This window comes from Rhagoletis pomonella, unplaced genomic scaffold (assembly GCF_013731165.1).
Source record: "Rhagoletis pomonella isolate Grant_MI unplaced genomic scaffold, Rhpom_1.0 Rhpom_scaffold_00008, whole genome shotgun sequence".
NCBI classification, from domain to species: Eukaryota; Metazoa; Arthropoda; class Insecta; order Diptera; family Tephritidae; genus Rhagoletis; species Rhagoletis pomonella.
Genome location: NW_023458562.1, coordinates 8,657,813 through 8,674,859, shown reverse-complemented (window position 1 = coordinate 8,674,859; position 17,047 = coordinate 8,657,813). Strand labels below are relative to the sequence as shown.

Below are 17,047 nucleotides of genomic sequence, written 5' to 3'. Positions count from 1 at the left end.
CAGTCCGCACAGTGCACCGATCGTACTAGCCCGGAAGAAGAACGGCAAGTGGCGCTTATGCGTGTACTACCGGCAGCTCAATGCCCGGTCAGTACCGGACGCATACCCCTTGCCGAGGATACAGCACATATTGGACAAACTGCGCCAGGCGAAGTACATCAGTAGTTTAGACCTCAAGAACGGGTACTGGCAGATACCTCTGGAGCCCAAAAGCCGCCCGTACACAGCCTTCACCGTACCGGGACGCGGCCTGTTTCAGTGGCGCGTCATGCCGTTCGGCCTACATTCCGCCCCCGCCACATTCCAGAGAGCGTTAGACCAAGTCATTGGCCCGGAAATGGAGCCCTACGCGTGTGCCTACCTCGACGACATAATCGTCATAGGCTCCACCTTCGACGAACACGTGGAACACTTGCGGGAGGTACTCCGACGACTACAGCGGGTCAACCTGTGCATTAACCCCGAGAGGTGCGACTTTTTTAAAAGGGAGCTCCGGTACTTGGGCCACGTCATTAGTGACAACGGCATACACACCGACCCCGACAAAATTGCCGCCATCAAGGAACTAAAACCGCCGACCAACGTGAAGGAGGTACGCCGATACCTCGGGATAGCTACCTGGTATCGCCGGTTCGTACCCGACTTCGCTGCGCTAAGCCAACCACTCACCGCCCTCCTGAAGAAGGGCAAACACTGGAGGTGGGAACTGAGCAACAGGAAGCATTCGACGTGATCAAAAGAAAACTCACCGAGGCCCCCATCCTCGCGTGCCCAGACTTCAGCAAGAAATTCACCCTGCAGACGGACGCGAGTAATTTCGGCCTAGGGGCAGTACTCACACAGGAGTTGGAAGGCGGTGAACGAGTAATCGCATACGCTAGTCGGAAGCTTAATAAGGCAGAGATCAATTATTCGGCCACGGAAAAGGAATGTTTAGCCCATAGTCTGAGGAATTCGCAAAATGAGGCCCTATCTGGAAGGATACCGGTTCAACGTCATAACCGACCACATGTCACTAAAATGGTTAAATTCGATCGAAAGCCCATCAAGTCGCATAGCGCGATGGGCCCCGGAGTTGCAACAACACGCCTTCGACATCGAGTACCGCAAAGGAAAACTGAACTTAGACGCACTGTCTCGGCAGCCACTAGAAACGCTACTACGAACAACAGTGGCGCAACCACGATGCAAGTGGTTGCACAGACGGGTCGATGAAATGCGTACCAACCCGGAGAAATACGCCGATTACATGATACAGGAGGGGCAGCTCTACCGTCATATCCCGTGTCGATCCCAGGACGAGGAGGCAGTCCCCTGGAAACTGTGTGTGCCCAGCCCCCTCCGTCGACGAGTACTGAGGGAGAACCATGACATACCAAGCGCGGGGTACATGGGTATTCGCCGAACAGTAGCACGGATTGCCAATCGGTATTATTGGCCAGGAATGTTTCGCGACATCAGCCGGTACGTCCGTCAATGTGAGTCCTGCCAGAAGTACAAGGAGGCACAACACAAACCAGCCGGCAAGATGCTCTCGCAGGTCGCTCAAGAACCTTTCGCCACGGTGTGTGCCGATTTCATCGGACCTCTACCACGGTCCACGCATGGCAACACCATGCTACTTGTGTTTTTCGACAGATTTAGCAAGTGGGTCGAGTTGGTCCTCATGAGACAGGCCACAGCGGGAGGACTTCGCCGCGCGTTTAGGGAGCGTATCCTCGCCCGATTTGGTATACCCAAGGTCTTCATCTCGGACAATGGTGTACAATTTACTAGCACGCTCTGGCAGCGTTACCTCCAGGAGGTGGGGGTGCGCCAACAATTTACGGCCCCGTATACACCCCAGGAGAACCCGACGGAACGCGCCAACCGCACTGTAAAGCGAATTATCGCACAGCTTACGAAGACACAACATAGGCGGTGGGATGACCTCCTCCCAGAAATCACACTCGCCGTAAATACGAGCGTCACAGTCTCCACAGGATACAGCCCAGCGTTCCTGGTGCAAGGACGGAAACCACGACTACCAGGAGCACTCTTCGACGAAATAAATATCGGAACAGGCGAAATAGCCCCGACGGCCCAGGAAAAGTACACAAGGATGCAGGAAGCATTCAGGATCGTCAGACAAAATATGGAACATGCCACGACCGACCAAGCGCGCCACTATAACCTGCGTCGCCGGGAGTGGAACCCAAAAATCGGCGAGCTGGTCCTCGCCAAAGAACACCGTCTATCTAAGGCAGCAGAGGGTTTTGTGGCAAAACTAGCCCCAAAATATGCCGGCCCCTACCAGATACTCCGATACGTTTCCCCGGTAATCGTGGAGTTACGAAAGACCGACGACGGGAGGACAAGAACGGCGAACCTGGCCGAACTGAAGGCGTACAAGACGGCCGAAACACAACAACTTAGCAACACGGAAAAGGGAGGAAACATCCCAAGCCTTAAGCCCGCCGAAGAGGGGGGGAAGTGTGAGGACTAAATATCCGCGGAATTTAGCCACACGAACGCAAACCCCTACACCAACAATAACGACTACACCGGCAACAATAACGACTACAGCAACATCATCGAAACGGCTAACCAACACGAGAGACCGTATCAACACTCCTTTGCGACACCGTCACCATAGCAACGCAACATGTAGCCATACAACTCAGCAACACGAAGAACACCAGCTATAACAGATGGGACTTGGCAACATACGAGACAGTCAGCACGGAGCTGTGGTCGTGAACGCACAGCTACTAGAGAATAGCTCTCGACTTGTACATAGGCGACTATACAAGGCCTGGCTGTTCAAAGGTAGAGCGCCGCCACCCCACAGTCAACCGTGAAACCGCGCGACGGCGTCGCCAGTTCGCCTACCAGCACCGCGCCGACGCCACCCAGAGGAGCGCACCGACGCCGCCCAAAATCTAAGCGTCGTTAGCGAAGCCGTGGTCGTGAAAGCACCGCTGCTAATGAATAGCGCATGACCTGTACATAGGCGACTATACAGGGCTTGGCTGTTCAAAGGTAGAGCGCCGCCACGCCACAGTCCACCGCGAACACGCGTAATGGCGACGCCCGCTCGCAACGCAGCAGAGAGCCGACGTCGTACATCCGCAGAGCGCCGGCATAAGAACGTCGACGTCACCCAGCAGCCGCGCACCAACGGAGTAACGCCGCAGTCACCCAGCAGCCGCGCACCAACAGGGAGCGCCAACGTCGCCCAGAGTCTACGCGTCAGTAGCGGAGCCGTGGTCGTGAACGCACAGCTACTAGAGAATAGCTCTCGACTTGTACATAGGCGACTATACAAGGCTTGGCTATTCAAGGGTAGAGCGCCGCCACGCCACAGTCCACCGCGAACACGCGTGACAGCGACGCCCGATCGTGGGGCAACAGTGCGCTGGCATAGTAGAACGCCGACGTCACGTAGCAGTAGGGAGCCGACGTCGTACATCCGCAGAGCGCCGGCATAGTAATGCCGACGTCACATACTAGCAGAGCGCCGACACAGTAGCGCCGACGTCGTATGGAAGCAGAGCGCCGACGTCGCACAGAAGCAGAGCGCCGGCATAGTAACGCCGACGTCACATAGCAGCAGAGCGCCGACGTCGCACAGACGCAGAGCGCCGGCATAGTAACGCCGACGTCACATAGCAGCAGAGCGCCGACGCCACACAGAAGCAGAGCGCCGGCATAGTAACGCCGACGCCACATAGCAGCAGAGCGCCGGCGTCGCGACCGAGCGACGATGCAGCAGCGCCGACAGAATAGCACCGTTAGGAATTTACATCCCGTTAATCATATTAGGGGTATTCTCTGAGTCTTGCAAAGCCCTTGCATGGTGCACAGATTGCACGTATTGCACGGTTAAAACCGGTTTTCGTATGGGACAGCTTTGCAAACCGTGCAATCCGTGCACCGTGCAAGGGCTTTGCAAGACTCAGAGAATACCCCTATTGTGTTTGTAATCTTAAGAATTTCCACGTTATAGAGAATAAGGATAAATAAATAAATTACTATTTGCAAAGGCCCCCACAATAAAAATTTATTGTAACGGACCCTGGGCACGGCGAGTATATCCCAGCATAGAAAACAGAAGCGACGGGGCCATCACAGAAAACGCTTCGTTACATTACTAAAATATCGCAGTTTTGCTATTTCTGAAAATTACCGTTATATGGGAGGTAGGCGTGGTTATTGTCCGATTTTGCCCATTTTGAATACCGTCCGTCTTACGCCCGAAAGAAGTGCACATACCAAGTTTCGTTAAGATATCTCAATTTTTACTCGAGTTATCGTGTGCACAGACGGACGGACGGACAGACAGTCAACGCTTAATCGATTTCTCTTTTCATTCTGATCAATTATGTCTATATCTATCTCGATTCGTTTGGCCTGTTACAAACAACCGTTATGTGAACAAAGTTATAATACCCTTGTGCACAAGTACGCTCGGGTATAAAAATTACACGCACAATGACAAACATGAACAAATGTGCAACAAACACATAATTTCATAAAGACAATCAGTACAGTCCGGATTAAATCAATGAGCAGCTTATTAGATTTGTTTTCGTTTGTACTACATATGTGCATATATACATGTACACAAACATGTATGTACATACACAAACATATGTACTACGTACAAATGTATATACAACCATTCAAACATATGTACATACATGGAAACAATGCTGTCCATAAGTAAATATGTATGTACATATGCCCATCAGTCATCAACGAAGCCCGTTTGCTTCATCATAAATATATCCATACAAACATACATATGTACATATGTACGATTGGATGTAGTTACGCGAAGCACGCTTGCATCATTTATACATATATTGGTTGGTAGCGGCAGAGCTGAAATGCGCAATGAGTTCGTTCATACATACATATATATGTATACATATATGTATATATGTATAAATACATGCGTGCATTCAAACATACATACCCTGCAAAAAATTGTGCGACTAATCTCTAAAGCGAGTATTCCGAGATTACTCTCAATCGGGTACAATTGGGCATTAATTAGGCCCAACTAGTCTCATACGGGTACAATTAGTCTCGACTCATCCCTTAAGGGTATAATTGGAGATCAATTAGTCCCCAACTCATCTCTAACGGGTACTATTAACGATTTAATGATATGTACGCACTTAGTCAATGAAATTTCATGTACGGCGTTGGCACGCAGGGAGAGTATTCGCCTAACAAAACTGAGCACCCCGGTTCGAATCTCAGCTGGCGCAAATTTTTATTTTTATTTTTTAAAAGTGGCTAGGCGCTTCTCATACCCGTTCGGGTATAAAGGTGAACAATTAGTCTCTTCATAGGACATGCTCGAACAAAAGCGATCAATTCATTCCATATAAAGAGATCAAAAGTGGTATTAGTCGCATGCTCCTTTGCGATTGCTCCCGGAGTCATCCCGGATTAGTCCCATTTTTTGCAGGGTATATACATATGTAGGTACTTGTACCCGTCATGCGTCGCTTTATTTATTTTTTCCCCTTCCCTATACTACCTTCATCTTCCTTCTCACTCATGTAACGTTTTCAGTTTTCAAAATTTCACTCTCCATTTTTGCGATACCGCCGCCTAAGACGTTTCACTTGAAAAAGGGAACCATTTTGAAATATGAGTGTTTTTACACTCTAAAACAGTGCTGTCCAACCGGTAGTTCGCGGGCGCCTAGTAGTACGCGACCTGTATTTTAGGTGCCCCAAACAAAAAGATGGACAGAGGAATACTCTGTACCGAACTACGCCATTTCCGGTTGTAATTGCGAAATCCCATTAGTCTAATCAAATGTTTCTTGCCAAGGGGCATCTATACAAGGTGGTGTTGCTGGAACAGCTTATTTGATATTTTTGTCTCTACACTAGTACAGCAGAATGTAATTAACTTCACTAAACTCATGGGGCGTTGGTACCGGCTCACAACGTCATAGAAACAGTAATAAAACGCTGGAAAGGTATTTTTGAGTACTATTGAAAACTCAATCCTCTTTACGATGGTTAAATAAAAGGAAATACATAAAATAATATAAGATGTCTACCACCCTGCTATGGAGGTATCTTACGAAGTTATAAGTGATGGTCAAAATTGCAGTACCCAAGCATACGAACCAAATATTCGCTTTGATTTTTCGAAAGCCAACTTTAAAATGCTTAACAAAGAACTGTCTAAATTGTCGTGGCCTGCATTTAAAGAAAATATTGAACAAAGCGTTGCACTTTTTAACTTTACTTTACATAAATTATTTGAAAAGCATGTGCCTAAACGCATGTAACAGTTATGGTTCACTAAAGAACTGAAAAATTTGAAAAACAGAAAGTCGCGTTATTTTAGATTACACAAAAAACCGGTTTACACTCATATTATGTATAATACTCACTTTTGCGTCATAAGTTTTTTGAATTAAAGAAAAAGTGTTATAAAGCTTACTTGTGTAAAATCAAACGGCGTATAACATATAACCCCAAATCATTTTATGACTTCGTAAACTCCAAGCGAAATGTACGTGGGTTTCCTTCCGCTATGAAGTATCAAAATACCGTCTCTAGTGATAATCAAACAATTTCTAACATGTTCGCTCAGTTTTTTAAATCCAATTATTCCATTAACTCACATGCTAACATTGACTATCCTTTTAAACTATGTCCAATGAACTCAATAAATATCCCAGTAATATCTCCCGATGATGTAGTAGTTTATCTGAAATCCTTAAAGCAGTCCTTCAGTTATGGTCCTGACCAGATCCCTACTTGTATTCTTATAAATTGTTCTAAGTATCTCTATGAGCCGTTAACAGCGATATTTAATTTATCTAGTCAACATGGATTTTGCAAGGGCAAATCAACTTCTACAAATTTACTCGAATTAACATCCTACATATCAAAAGCATTTAGTGAAAGCAAAACTGTTGATGTTATATATACTGACTTCAGTAAAGCATTTGACAAAGTGTGCCACTCGTTGCTCATCTACAAACTTGATCTTCTTAGTCTTCCACCTAATTTTCTACGTTGGATCTCTTCATACCTCTATGATAGATCACAAAGGGTAATGTTTAAAAATACTATCTCTGACGTCATTGATGTTACTTCAGGGGTCCCTCAAGGTAGCCACCTAGGCCCGGTTCTGTTCTTGCTTTTTATAAACGATATTTCTACAGATATACAATTTTCCAAAATTTCAATGTATGCAGATGATAAAGCTTTGTAAATCGTACGTTTCAATTAATGAAAGGTCTTTGCTACAATCAGACTTAGACAGCATGGCTTACTGGTGTCAAGTAAATCTTATGCCTCTAAATCTTAAGAAATGTAAAGTAATGAGCTTCTCGCGAAGAGCTGTTCATCCCACTTCTTATACAATAGGTAACCATAACCTGGAACAGGTATACAATTTTGTGGACCTTGGTATCACAATGGATCCTAAGCTTAATTTTAATCTTCATATTAATGTGACAGTCAACAAGGCTAAAGGTGTACTTGCATTTGTGAAACGATGGTCAAACGAATTTTGTGACCCTTATATCACTAAAACCCTGTTTACAACATTAGTTAGGCCAATTCTGGAATACGGTTCGGTGGTTTGGAATCCAAGGTATCAAATTTACTCAGACAAGATAGAGTCAATTCAAAAACAATTCCTACTTTTTGCTTTAAGAAATTTCCGTTGGGATTCTCAATATAACCTTCCACCTTATACGAGCCGATTAAAACTTATTAATCTTCCTACACTTTCCAGCCGCAGGCAAATGATTCGTACAATTTTTATAGTTAAATTACTAACAGGCTCAATTTCAAGTCCGCTTCTTCTTGGCGAAGTTAGCCTTAATGTTCCCTCCCGGGTATCTAGACACTTTTTCCCCTTATTTCTGAAAGCTTGTAAAACTATTTTTGAATTGCACGACCCACTCCGTTGCTTATGCCAGGATTTTAACTCTCATTCCAGCACGTTTGATATATCAGATCCGCTTTTCAGCATTAAGAAATCTATACTGTCCTCTCTCAATAAATGAATCATTAAAATAAAGACATAAAATTGGCTGATGAATTTAGTTCTGTACAGAACAGTTTTAGATCTCGACACTTAACAAACTCCTGCCTATCGTGACTCGGCGCAAAAATTGAAAATACTGGTTCCGTACGTCATGCGGACTGCGCCCCGCGTGCGGATGGGCGGGAATGGAGGGTAAAAACCGTTGGGATATTATTATTATTATTATATACATATATATTTGACATCTGGGAGCACTAGATTTCCTATATATAAGAGGAAACCCACGCCGATCAGTAAAGTATTTACATATTTCTAATGTTTCACGGTTTCAAGAATACAAGGCAGATTATTAGTTTGATACTAGGAATGTGCTGAGCCGATATCCTTAAGTATTGATCGAAAATGGGTACTAGGCTTTCGAACTTTTAAAAACACCTAAGGGAGGATAAAATAATTTTAAAAGACGACTTTGTAAGAAAACGATTTTTCTTCAGGAGGACACAATATTCGTTTCATTTCTCTACAAAATTAGCGGAAGAGGCATTTTAAGAGTTTTAATAAATTCATAAAAAAAAAATCAACAATAAGCCATTCCATGAATGGGACAAAAACATTTCAATGAAGTAAAAAAACGAACATAGGTACATCCATATATGTTATGTTATAAGTAAGTGGGACCATTTAATTTTTAATTTAAACTTTTCTGTGCGTTGCGCCCTCTATAATTTAATAAATACACTTAAAAACTCGTACTTTCGAAAGCAGAAGTCTTATCAACTTTGATTTACCCTCTTTTAACCGACTTCAAAAAAAGGGAAGGTTATCAATTCGTCGGAATATTTCTTTTTTTAATGTATGTTACCGCATAACTTTGGACCACGTCAACCGATTTCGATAACTCTTTTTCGATCGGAAAGGTAGTGTCTCATACTAATTTGGTTTAGATTCGATCATTGGATCATACAAAAATTTATGGGACTCCTAAATTTTCATTGAGAATTGAAGTCGGTTGTGTTTTTTGCTTAAAAATTACTTGTTTACATTCATGCAATTGATCAGTCGGATCAATATGCTGCTTATGTATTCCAAACACGACATTTGAAGAAAAAAAATAAAATGCCCAGCTGCACCTTTTACGCTTGCAAGCAATTCTAACATATTTATATGTATTTTATTTCTTTTTTTATTCATACATTTAATGTTGCATTCACACTCACACATTGCCATATTAACAAATCAATCGCAAATCAACCATTAATTGCGACACTTCCGTGGTACTCATCTTCACACCTCATTCATCATACTGAATCGTTAATCGCGGCAAATATAATAATTGAAACTCAATGCCAATCGTGCTACTGGTCTGCGCCTAATTTGTACTTGTACAATGTACGAGTACATACTCATGTACATAAATTATATATTTCACTGATTCAAAATGCTATAATAAATTTGCAACGATTGGGAAATGCGAAAAAAAACGTAAATTCAAATAAAAAAACTCATAAAAAAACCGGACTCACTTGAAATCCCCTTGACTTGGAAACCAACCATCCGGTCCTTAAATTATCCCGTTAAAAATGCAGATAACGATCCTAGCTTGCAACCGCAATATGCGGAAGAATGTGACTCCACAGCAGCAATAGGAGCTGAATACTTCGAGGAAGACCTCGATTTAGCAGATGCCAATCGGCAAAATCGTAATAACTTCTCTTGGCCTCCACCCAAGGAAGACAGTCCCGTTGTACCGACAGCAGCTCCACTTTATATTCCTCCACCGGAAACTCAACATGCAGTAGCGAAGCCCCTGAAAATTCCACAACCACAATCTGAAAATGAATTGAATAAGGGGCAATCTCGGTCACAGAATAAAGAACAGCAACAAGTACAGTATTGTCAACCGAATTGGCAAAGTAAGTCGGCACCCCAGCTGACTATCGGATTGCAGCCGCCCGAAATCGAATCCAGTTCGGAAAGTTTTACTTCAACTTCCACAACAACGACTACTACTTCAGAAGAATATCAGCGAATGTATGCCGCTCAGGTGCAAGCCTATCAAATGCAACAAGTTTATGAGCAGCAATCTGGATCTGAGTTAGACTACCATATGGATATGGAAGTGGCTACAATGCAACAGAATTTGCAGGAATCGTCTTGTATAAGCTCGTCTGAGTATATTTCTGGACGCCGTAGTGCTCAGGAATGCGTTGAATCCTTGGCTGCTCCATTGAACACTTACAAACTCATTGATATGGTGAGAGAAGTAACGCCCAGCCCTATTCCTCCTCCGAGCAATCTGGGTCCTAAGCATGTTGTTTTCCTGGACGAACCCGAGACAAAAGAAATTCCAGCAGAAGTCATCGAAGAAAATTTGCCAGAAGAAACAAAATCTGGTAAGAAAATGACCTCACAAACTGAAACTACTACCTCAGACACTTCAGAAAGAAATGATATAGAACGTAAAAATTCTACAATTGAATGCGGAAACTGTCAAAAAAACAAAGAGGAAGGCGAAACTTTTGTTAAAACTCAACGTAGTGAAATACTGGAGTGTCAGCGAATATTTCAGCCAACTCCTGAGATTAAAATTGAAATTCCTCCAGTGCGTCAAATACCCCCATCGAAAATTCCGAACCCAGTGCCGAAAGAGTGGATTAATCCTTTGGTTAGGGTGTTGACTACGGCACCCGATGTGCCATTTCACTTAGTGGAGTGTCCATGCCCTAAGCCTTGCGATTGTGAGTTCGTAGCTTTGGAAACAGATAAACATATTGAAGAAACTATAAAAAGAGAGGAAGTTAAACAAACCGAAGTGCCAGAAGAAATTAAACCGATCGAGGAAGATCCACCGAAAGGTTCACGACTCGCAAGTGCTATGACTACCGCGCCAGAGTGGGAAGTGTATTTTCAGCCGCCCCCTTCTGAAATGATCCCACTTCCCGAAGAAACCACTCCATATATGCCACCACCAATCGATATGAAACCATATATGCGGGAAGACTATAGGCCCAAATCTCCCTTTTTAAGCGCACTAACAACAGCACCAGAACGCCCTTTTGAGGGTCATTTCGATAGAGACGTGCCTATTCATTTGCTCGATCTCCCCACACCTAAGGAGCACCTTACTTTGTCCGATGCCTTACGTACTGCACCCGAACGGGCATATACACCGCTCAATCCAGCAAATTTCACACACTTGTTTGAGGAACAAGAAATAGAAAAGGAGAAAAAGAAACATGAATTTCAAGTTCTTGACCGAGAGAAGGAATTAGGCATTACCGCACTTGACAGTGAGTCTATCCAATACTATACAACGGAGAAGCGTAACACTTCCCAGCAACGAAAATCGTCCGCATTTGCGGCAATGCAAGCATTCCAACCAACCCAAGAGCCACTTATCTCCAATACTCCATGCCAATCTATTACGTCCTATTCCAAACATGAGTCTGATCCCGATTATGAAAGATATTATAAAGCTAAAGAGCGCAATAAAAAACGTATTGATTATTACCATAAAAAAGAAGAAGAACTTCAACAACAACAAGTTCAAGAAATTAAAATACTAGACACATCACAGACTAAACAATGTCAATCGTCCTCATTAAATTCCTATACCAAACAAAGTTCTTCCTCTGCATCCTCTTCCGCAGTCCAAACAGAATCAAACACCACTTCTACCAGCACATACGCCTCCAACTCAACTCAAGCTTCAAGTTCATCGTATCAAAGTAATGCCGGCACCGCCCTCTCTGGCACGAAAATTGATTTGCAAGAAGTTATTGACGAAACCACAGAAGAACTTGAACATTCTGAAGTGCTCTTTCCACCACCATCTCCGCTAAGCCATCTCCAAGGTAAAGCCGTTATATCCGGTTTACACAAAGCTGATACGATACCAAAATATCAACGCAATTGGACAAAACTGCCCACACAAAGTCCTGTTCGCACTCCAGAGCCAAGCGAACTTCGAGAAAATATCCCACTCGCTTTTGTAGATTCACCTGCTGCAAACTCATCAAGTAACCCGGTCCACAAGCCTGTGGCCCAAATAAGTACAACTACTGCAAACGAATCGAAGAGACAAGAGCAATCTTCGTTGACTGAACAACGGACGAAATCGCAAACTCAAACCAAACGACCAGTCGTGCCTGTTATAGTGGAAGACAGAGTGACTCCCCAAGTAACAATGGCTTTTCAATCCCTTGATGAACACTTACAATTAGACGAATCACAAAGACCAAACCGACCCTACACTCCATCAATTAGCAATAAACCTGTTCCAATAATTCCCTTTTATCAAACGCCGGAAGCACTCTGCTTTGACGAGTGCCCAGCCTCTCATGCTCGCACTTATGATCGACGCTCAGCTTCACCATTCCCGGACCGTGCACGATCCCCTGCTCCGGGCCCACCACCAAATCCGCTAGCAGCTATCCGCACACCACGAGTGAAAGATAATGAGTTGTCTTCCTTATCTCCGCGTATACTTCAAGCTGGCTCAATTACCACTGGACAAAGCTACTTGGGAGCTCAACAACAACAGCAAACCGAGATTATATCACATCTAGAACAAACTAGCAAAACAGGAAGTCAAAGCTACACTAAGATACCCGAAAGAATTCAGGAACATCAAATTGGTAATTACACAGTACAACGCCGAGAAAAAGCGTCCGTCAAATCCGATCAAAAGCAATCGAGCTTGGAAAGCCAAACAAAAATGCAAATTGGCGATACCCAGATTGAGAGAAGACGCCGAGTAACTGAAGAATATGAACACACTCAAAGCGCCCGTTCTGTAGAGATTCGTACAGGCACAAAAACTACTACAGTCGCTCCCGCTTCGTCAGCTACGGAGCGCCGTCAATCATACGGCAAAACAGGTTATGTTGCTAATCAAGCGCGCCGATTATCCGGCTTGGAACAAGAGATTACAAATTTGACAAGTCAGTCGCAGGCAATTAGCGCACGCGCCGCTGCTTTAACGGATACATCATTTCCACAAATAAGTTCTCCTGAACCGGTATCGAAGTTTCCGACTAAACCATTGCTTCCTCCACACGATGAACCTAAGCGTCCCAGCTATCTGTTTTCTGCGACCCCTTACAACAAAATGGTTGGTCCCCCGCCAGGATTCAATGAGCAAGAAAATGAGCAGAAACAGAATCAACAACAGTTGTCTTCCTTTCATGCTTTAACTACATATGGAGCATCTATGGCTTCGAAACAACAAAAATCATTAAGTACATATTCAAGCAGCAACTTCACAACTTCCACAAGCACAGCATCATCATTATCACAGCAAGCTAATGCCGCTAACGTTGGCAGTCTAACAAAAGCTTCTATTACTAATAATAATCAAGCTGACGCGGCAAGTGCCACGACCGCCGCCGCCAGTGCCATTTGCCCCGTAACGGGGACATTCTGTCGTCCAGGTCACACTTGCTGCCGACAGCAACAGTTGCAAGCGCAAACCATTGCAACTGGCGTAGTTAATTATACTGAGAATAATAACGTAACATATCGGCCGAACGCTTCCACAGGTATAACGGATATTAAGACTAATGCACAAACCACCGCAACGGCTATCGCTACCGCGGCCAATGCTATTGCGTATGCCACTGACACAGCGCCGCCTTCCTCAAGCACTGGTTCTGCCGCTGCTGCCGCGCCTACTTCTTTTCCGCCACCCAATACCATTGATAACAACAAGTCTAACGTTGCTCTCGGCGGTTCTACAGGTGTAGGAGGCAAGGGAGCCTTTGGCGCCACCTCGGCTCCAAAGCGTGGACGTGGAATCTTTAACAAGGCGGTCGGTCCCGGTGTTCGCGTGCCTTTGTGTAACAGCTGCAACATCCAAATCAGGTGATGACCGCATGCTGAGTCGAATATGTATTGGTGTTTTAACGTTATCGCCCGCTGATGTTGATATGCAAAATATGGTTTACTTTGTACCGCCCTATGTGCATGTTGTTCTTTTTCATGAAAATTGCCCCTTACATTTTTTTACTTTTAGATGGTAACCACTAATATTGTTAATAGCCAGCTCTTTTAGTTTGATATGTACATATATATGTACCTATATGTATGTATGTACGTATTTTTAATGCTGAAATTATTTTTGAGTTTCGCAATAATTGCTCAATTTAAATAGTCATACGTAAGCTGCATGCGGTATTTAACCTAATCGTGTCCTTGGCTTTATGCCTTGGTATTTCATTTTTGTTCGTTTTACAGAGCTTTGCACTAAACCCACTAACGCTAACGCCATACCTAAAGACAACATAAATGAAAAAAAATATAAAATTCTGTCGGACAATATTGAAATGGGTGCTAACTCAAGAGCTGACGGTGAAGCGACCGCAATGTTGGCAGAATCGATTGGGCGCATAAATATGGGAGATAAAATGGACAACTTTATGGCGGAAGCAGGAAAAGTAATTTCTAACATGTTGGAAGCTCGCTTGGCTAGCAATGGCCACACATTTTCGGCTTCCTCACATGGCGGCAGTACATCTAGTTTACGTAGCAATTGCAGTTCCAATCAGTCGCGAAGCCCAACGCTCATTCGCAAGCGTTTCGATTTGGACGACTTCAAAAATATTGATCCCTCCGACCCAGTCTCTTTAAAACCTGTTGTAGCCATCCAGCAATCGCCACAAGTTGCGGCCTCTTCGATTATAAGCCAACAGACGGATCCACACGCACCGAAAATATCTGAAAATGTTATTCTCCCAATGGATTTGCCTACAAGCCGTGCCATGGGCAAAGTTCTTGACCTTTGTGAAAGCAATAAGCAAAATGCTTTGAAGATAGAGAACAAAAGCGATCCTTTAATATCGCTAAATACATTAGGTGCGAAGTCAGCTAGCACAAACTGTGATAATAACTGCCAAGCAGCAGATGTGCCGCCATCGATGGTAGTAAGTCAGCCTCAAACAGTAGTATACCGCGAGAAGTCCGGTAGACCTCGAAACTCAGGCTCGGGTCATCGAGGTGGCGAATTGTCCATTCATGCGATGGATCGTAGGTCGTATATCGAACCGAAGGATGTCAACGTTAGTGATAGCGCTCGAGATGGCCCCGCATTCAGTATTAGCGTCAAAGCATTGGGCCCCAAAACTGACGATAGTGAGGAGGCTTTAAATACTGTCATGTCGCCGGAAAATGAACAAGTCGTAGGTCAGTTATTAAAAGATGGTAAGCGACCGATTTGCTGCCAGTGCAATATCGAAATAACAAAGTGAGTAGACATCTTCCAGAACCTAACAGGCCACTTTTATGCTCGTTAGATGTTCGATTTTGATAATGAAAAACGTAACCCTTGAGCTGTCTTCCTTTTCGAAATATCACTAACTATCTCCATAAATATTCTTTTTTAGGGGGCCTTTTATTACCGCATTGGGACGTATCTGGTGTCCTGAGCATTTCATTTGCGTAAATGCCAACTGTCGTCGCCCATTGCAGGACATCGGTTTCGTCGAGGAGAAAGGTGATCTCTACTGCGAGTACTGCTTTGAGAAATATTTGGCTCCGACATGCAGCAAATGCGGTGGCAAGATAAAGGTATGTACACGTGTCAATATGTTTAGTTGTTTGCGCCAACTCGCCCTGGATGTGTAGCAGCTTTTATTGAATTTAATTCTTATTAGGGCGATTGTTTGAACGCCATTGGAAAGCAATTCCATCCAGAATGCTTCACTTGCGGCCACTGTGGCAAACTTTTCGGTAACACCCCCTTCTTTCTGGAGGATGGAAACGCCTACTGCGAAGCCGATTGGAATGAACTCTTTACAACCAAATGTTTCGCTTGCGGATTTCCAGTTGAGGCAGGTGATAGATGGGTTGAAGCCCTGAACCACAATTATCACAGCCAATGCTTCAATTGCACTGTAAGTTTGTAACTAGTTAATGCAAATTCAAATTACAGTATTTACCCTTTTAACTAATGCTACATCTTTTTACAGTACTGCAAGCAAAATTTGGAAGGTCAAAGCTTTTACAACAAGGGTGGTCGTCCCTTCTGTAAAAATCATGCGCGCTAAAGCGAAAGAACGTTTGCTGCACGTCAGAGATCACGCATATTACAATACCTACATTAAAGATACACTGATAAACAATATCCACAAAAGTTATAATATAAACATATAAATTGTATTAATTAAAACCTGAATGTGAAAAGTACACGCTAAAGTCCTCGAATGCCTCTTTGCCTCGGCCTCAGCCTCAGCATCGAAACTTTTTTCCGTTATTATGCGAAATTTTGATGACGATCCTTTGATTCGAAATAATACATATGTACATACATAGATATGTAACTGAGTGCAAAATTGTAATTATAAGTAAATGTCGAGAATCCCAGTAGCACTAATTCACTAAACAGGCTGCATTCAAATGCACATTAAAGAACACAAACTCGTGTGTACTCTCGTACATATTTACGTATGAATGTGGGTTGGTTGGTTGGAGTGCTTCCTAGTCCCTGCCCAAGACACATTTAGCGCATTATTGGGCCATTTTGATACGTATGAATGTACTAAAAAACTATCTCAAAATGCCAAGGCTTTGACTTGAGCACGGTTCTACCGTTTCCAACGCATTAATAGACAACAGAGCAGGTTATCTTGAAAAATTTTGAATATGTACATACGTATTCTGCTCTCGATTTTAACAATTGTAATTTAATCTGGGAGTACACGTACATATTTATGTATGTGTCTATAGATATGTAATCCCTTCTCAACAAATTGAAAATTAATTGTTTTAAACTCAATGTTTGTGTGTAATGTAAGTTGAACGTCTCTGATGAAGACAAAGGTATATGTATATTAATATTTTTAATCATCAATTGAAACCAATGTTTATAAAACCAATTATGATGTCAACAAATAAACTGAAATCTTTACCACGTTCAATAATCACCTTTTTATTCCCAAGGAAATAATCAGCCTCATTGCATAATATTAGGTTCACATTGCGCCATAAACTCGAGTTTACGCTTTTGTGTTTACGAACAACCGTCAAGCGTTCA

General features: G+C 43.5%; 1 protein-coding gene across 15 annotated transcripts in view; it reads left to right on the top strand.

Moving 5' to 3' along the window:
- LOC118744139 (PDZ and LIM domain protein Zasp) overlaps positions 1-16,307 on the top strand; it is a 261,367-nt gene extending 245,060 nt beyond the window's left edge. For 9 of the 15 annotated variants that reach the window (XM_036476901.1, XM_036476900.1, XM_036476905.1 and 6 more), the window contains 4 exons: positions 11,670-13,881; positions 15,399-15,582; positions 15,669-15,908; positions 15,984-16,307. In XM_036476901.1, the coding sequence (XP_036332794.1) occupies positions 11,670-13,881; positions 15,399-15,582; positions 15,669-15,908; positions 15,984-16,061 (2,714 nt within the window). In that variant the 3' untranslated portion in view covers positions 16,062-16,307. Of the gene's footprint in view, positions 1-11,669; positions 13,882-14,253; positions 15,260-15,398; positions 15,583-15,668; positions 15,909-15,983 lie in introns of those variants that run through there. The other 6 variants (XM_036476910.1, XM_036476909.1, XM_036476913.1 and 3 more) reach the window with 5 other exon arrangements.
- Positions 16,308-17,047: the final 740 nt, after the last annotated feature.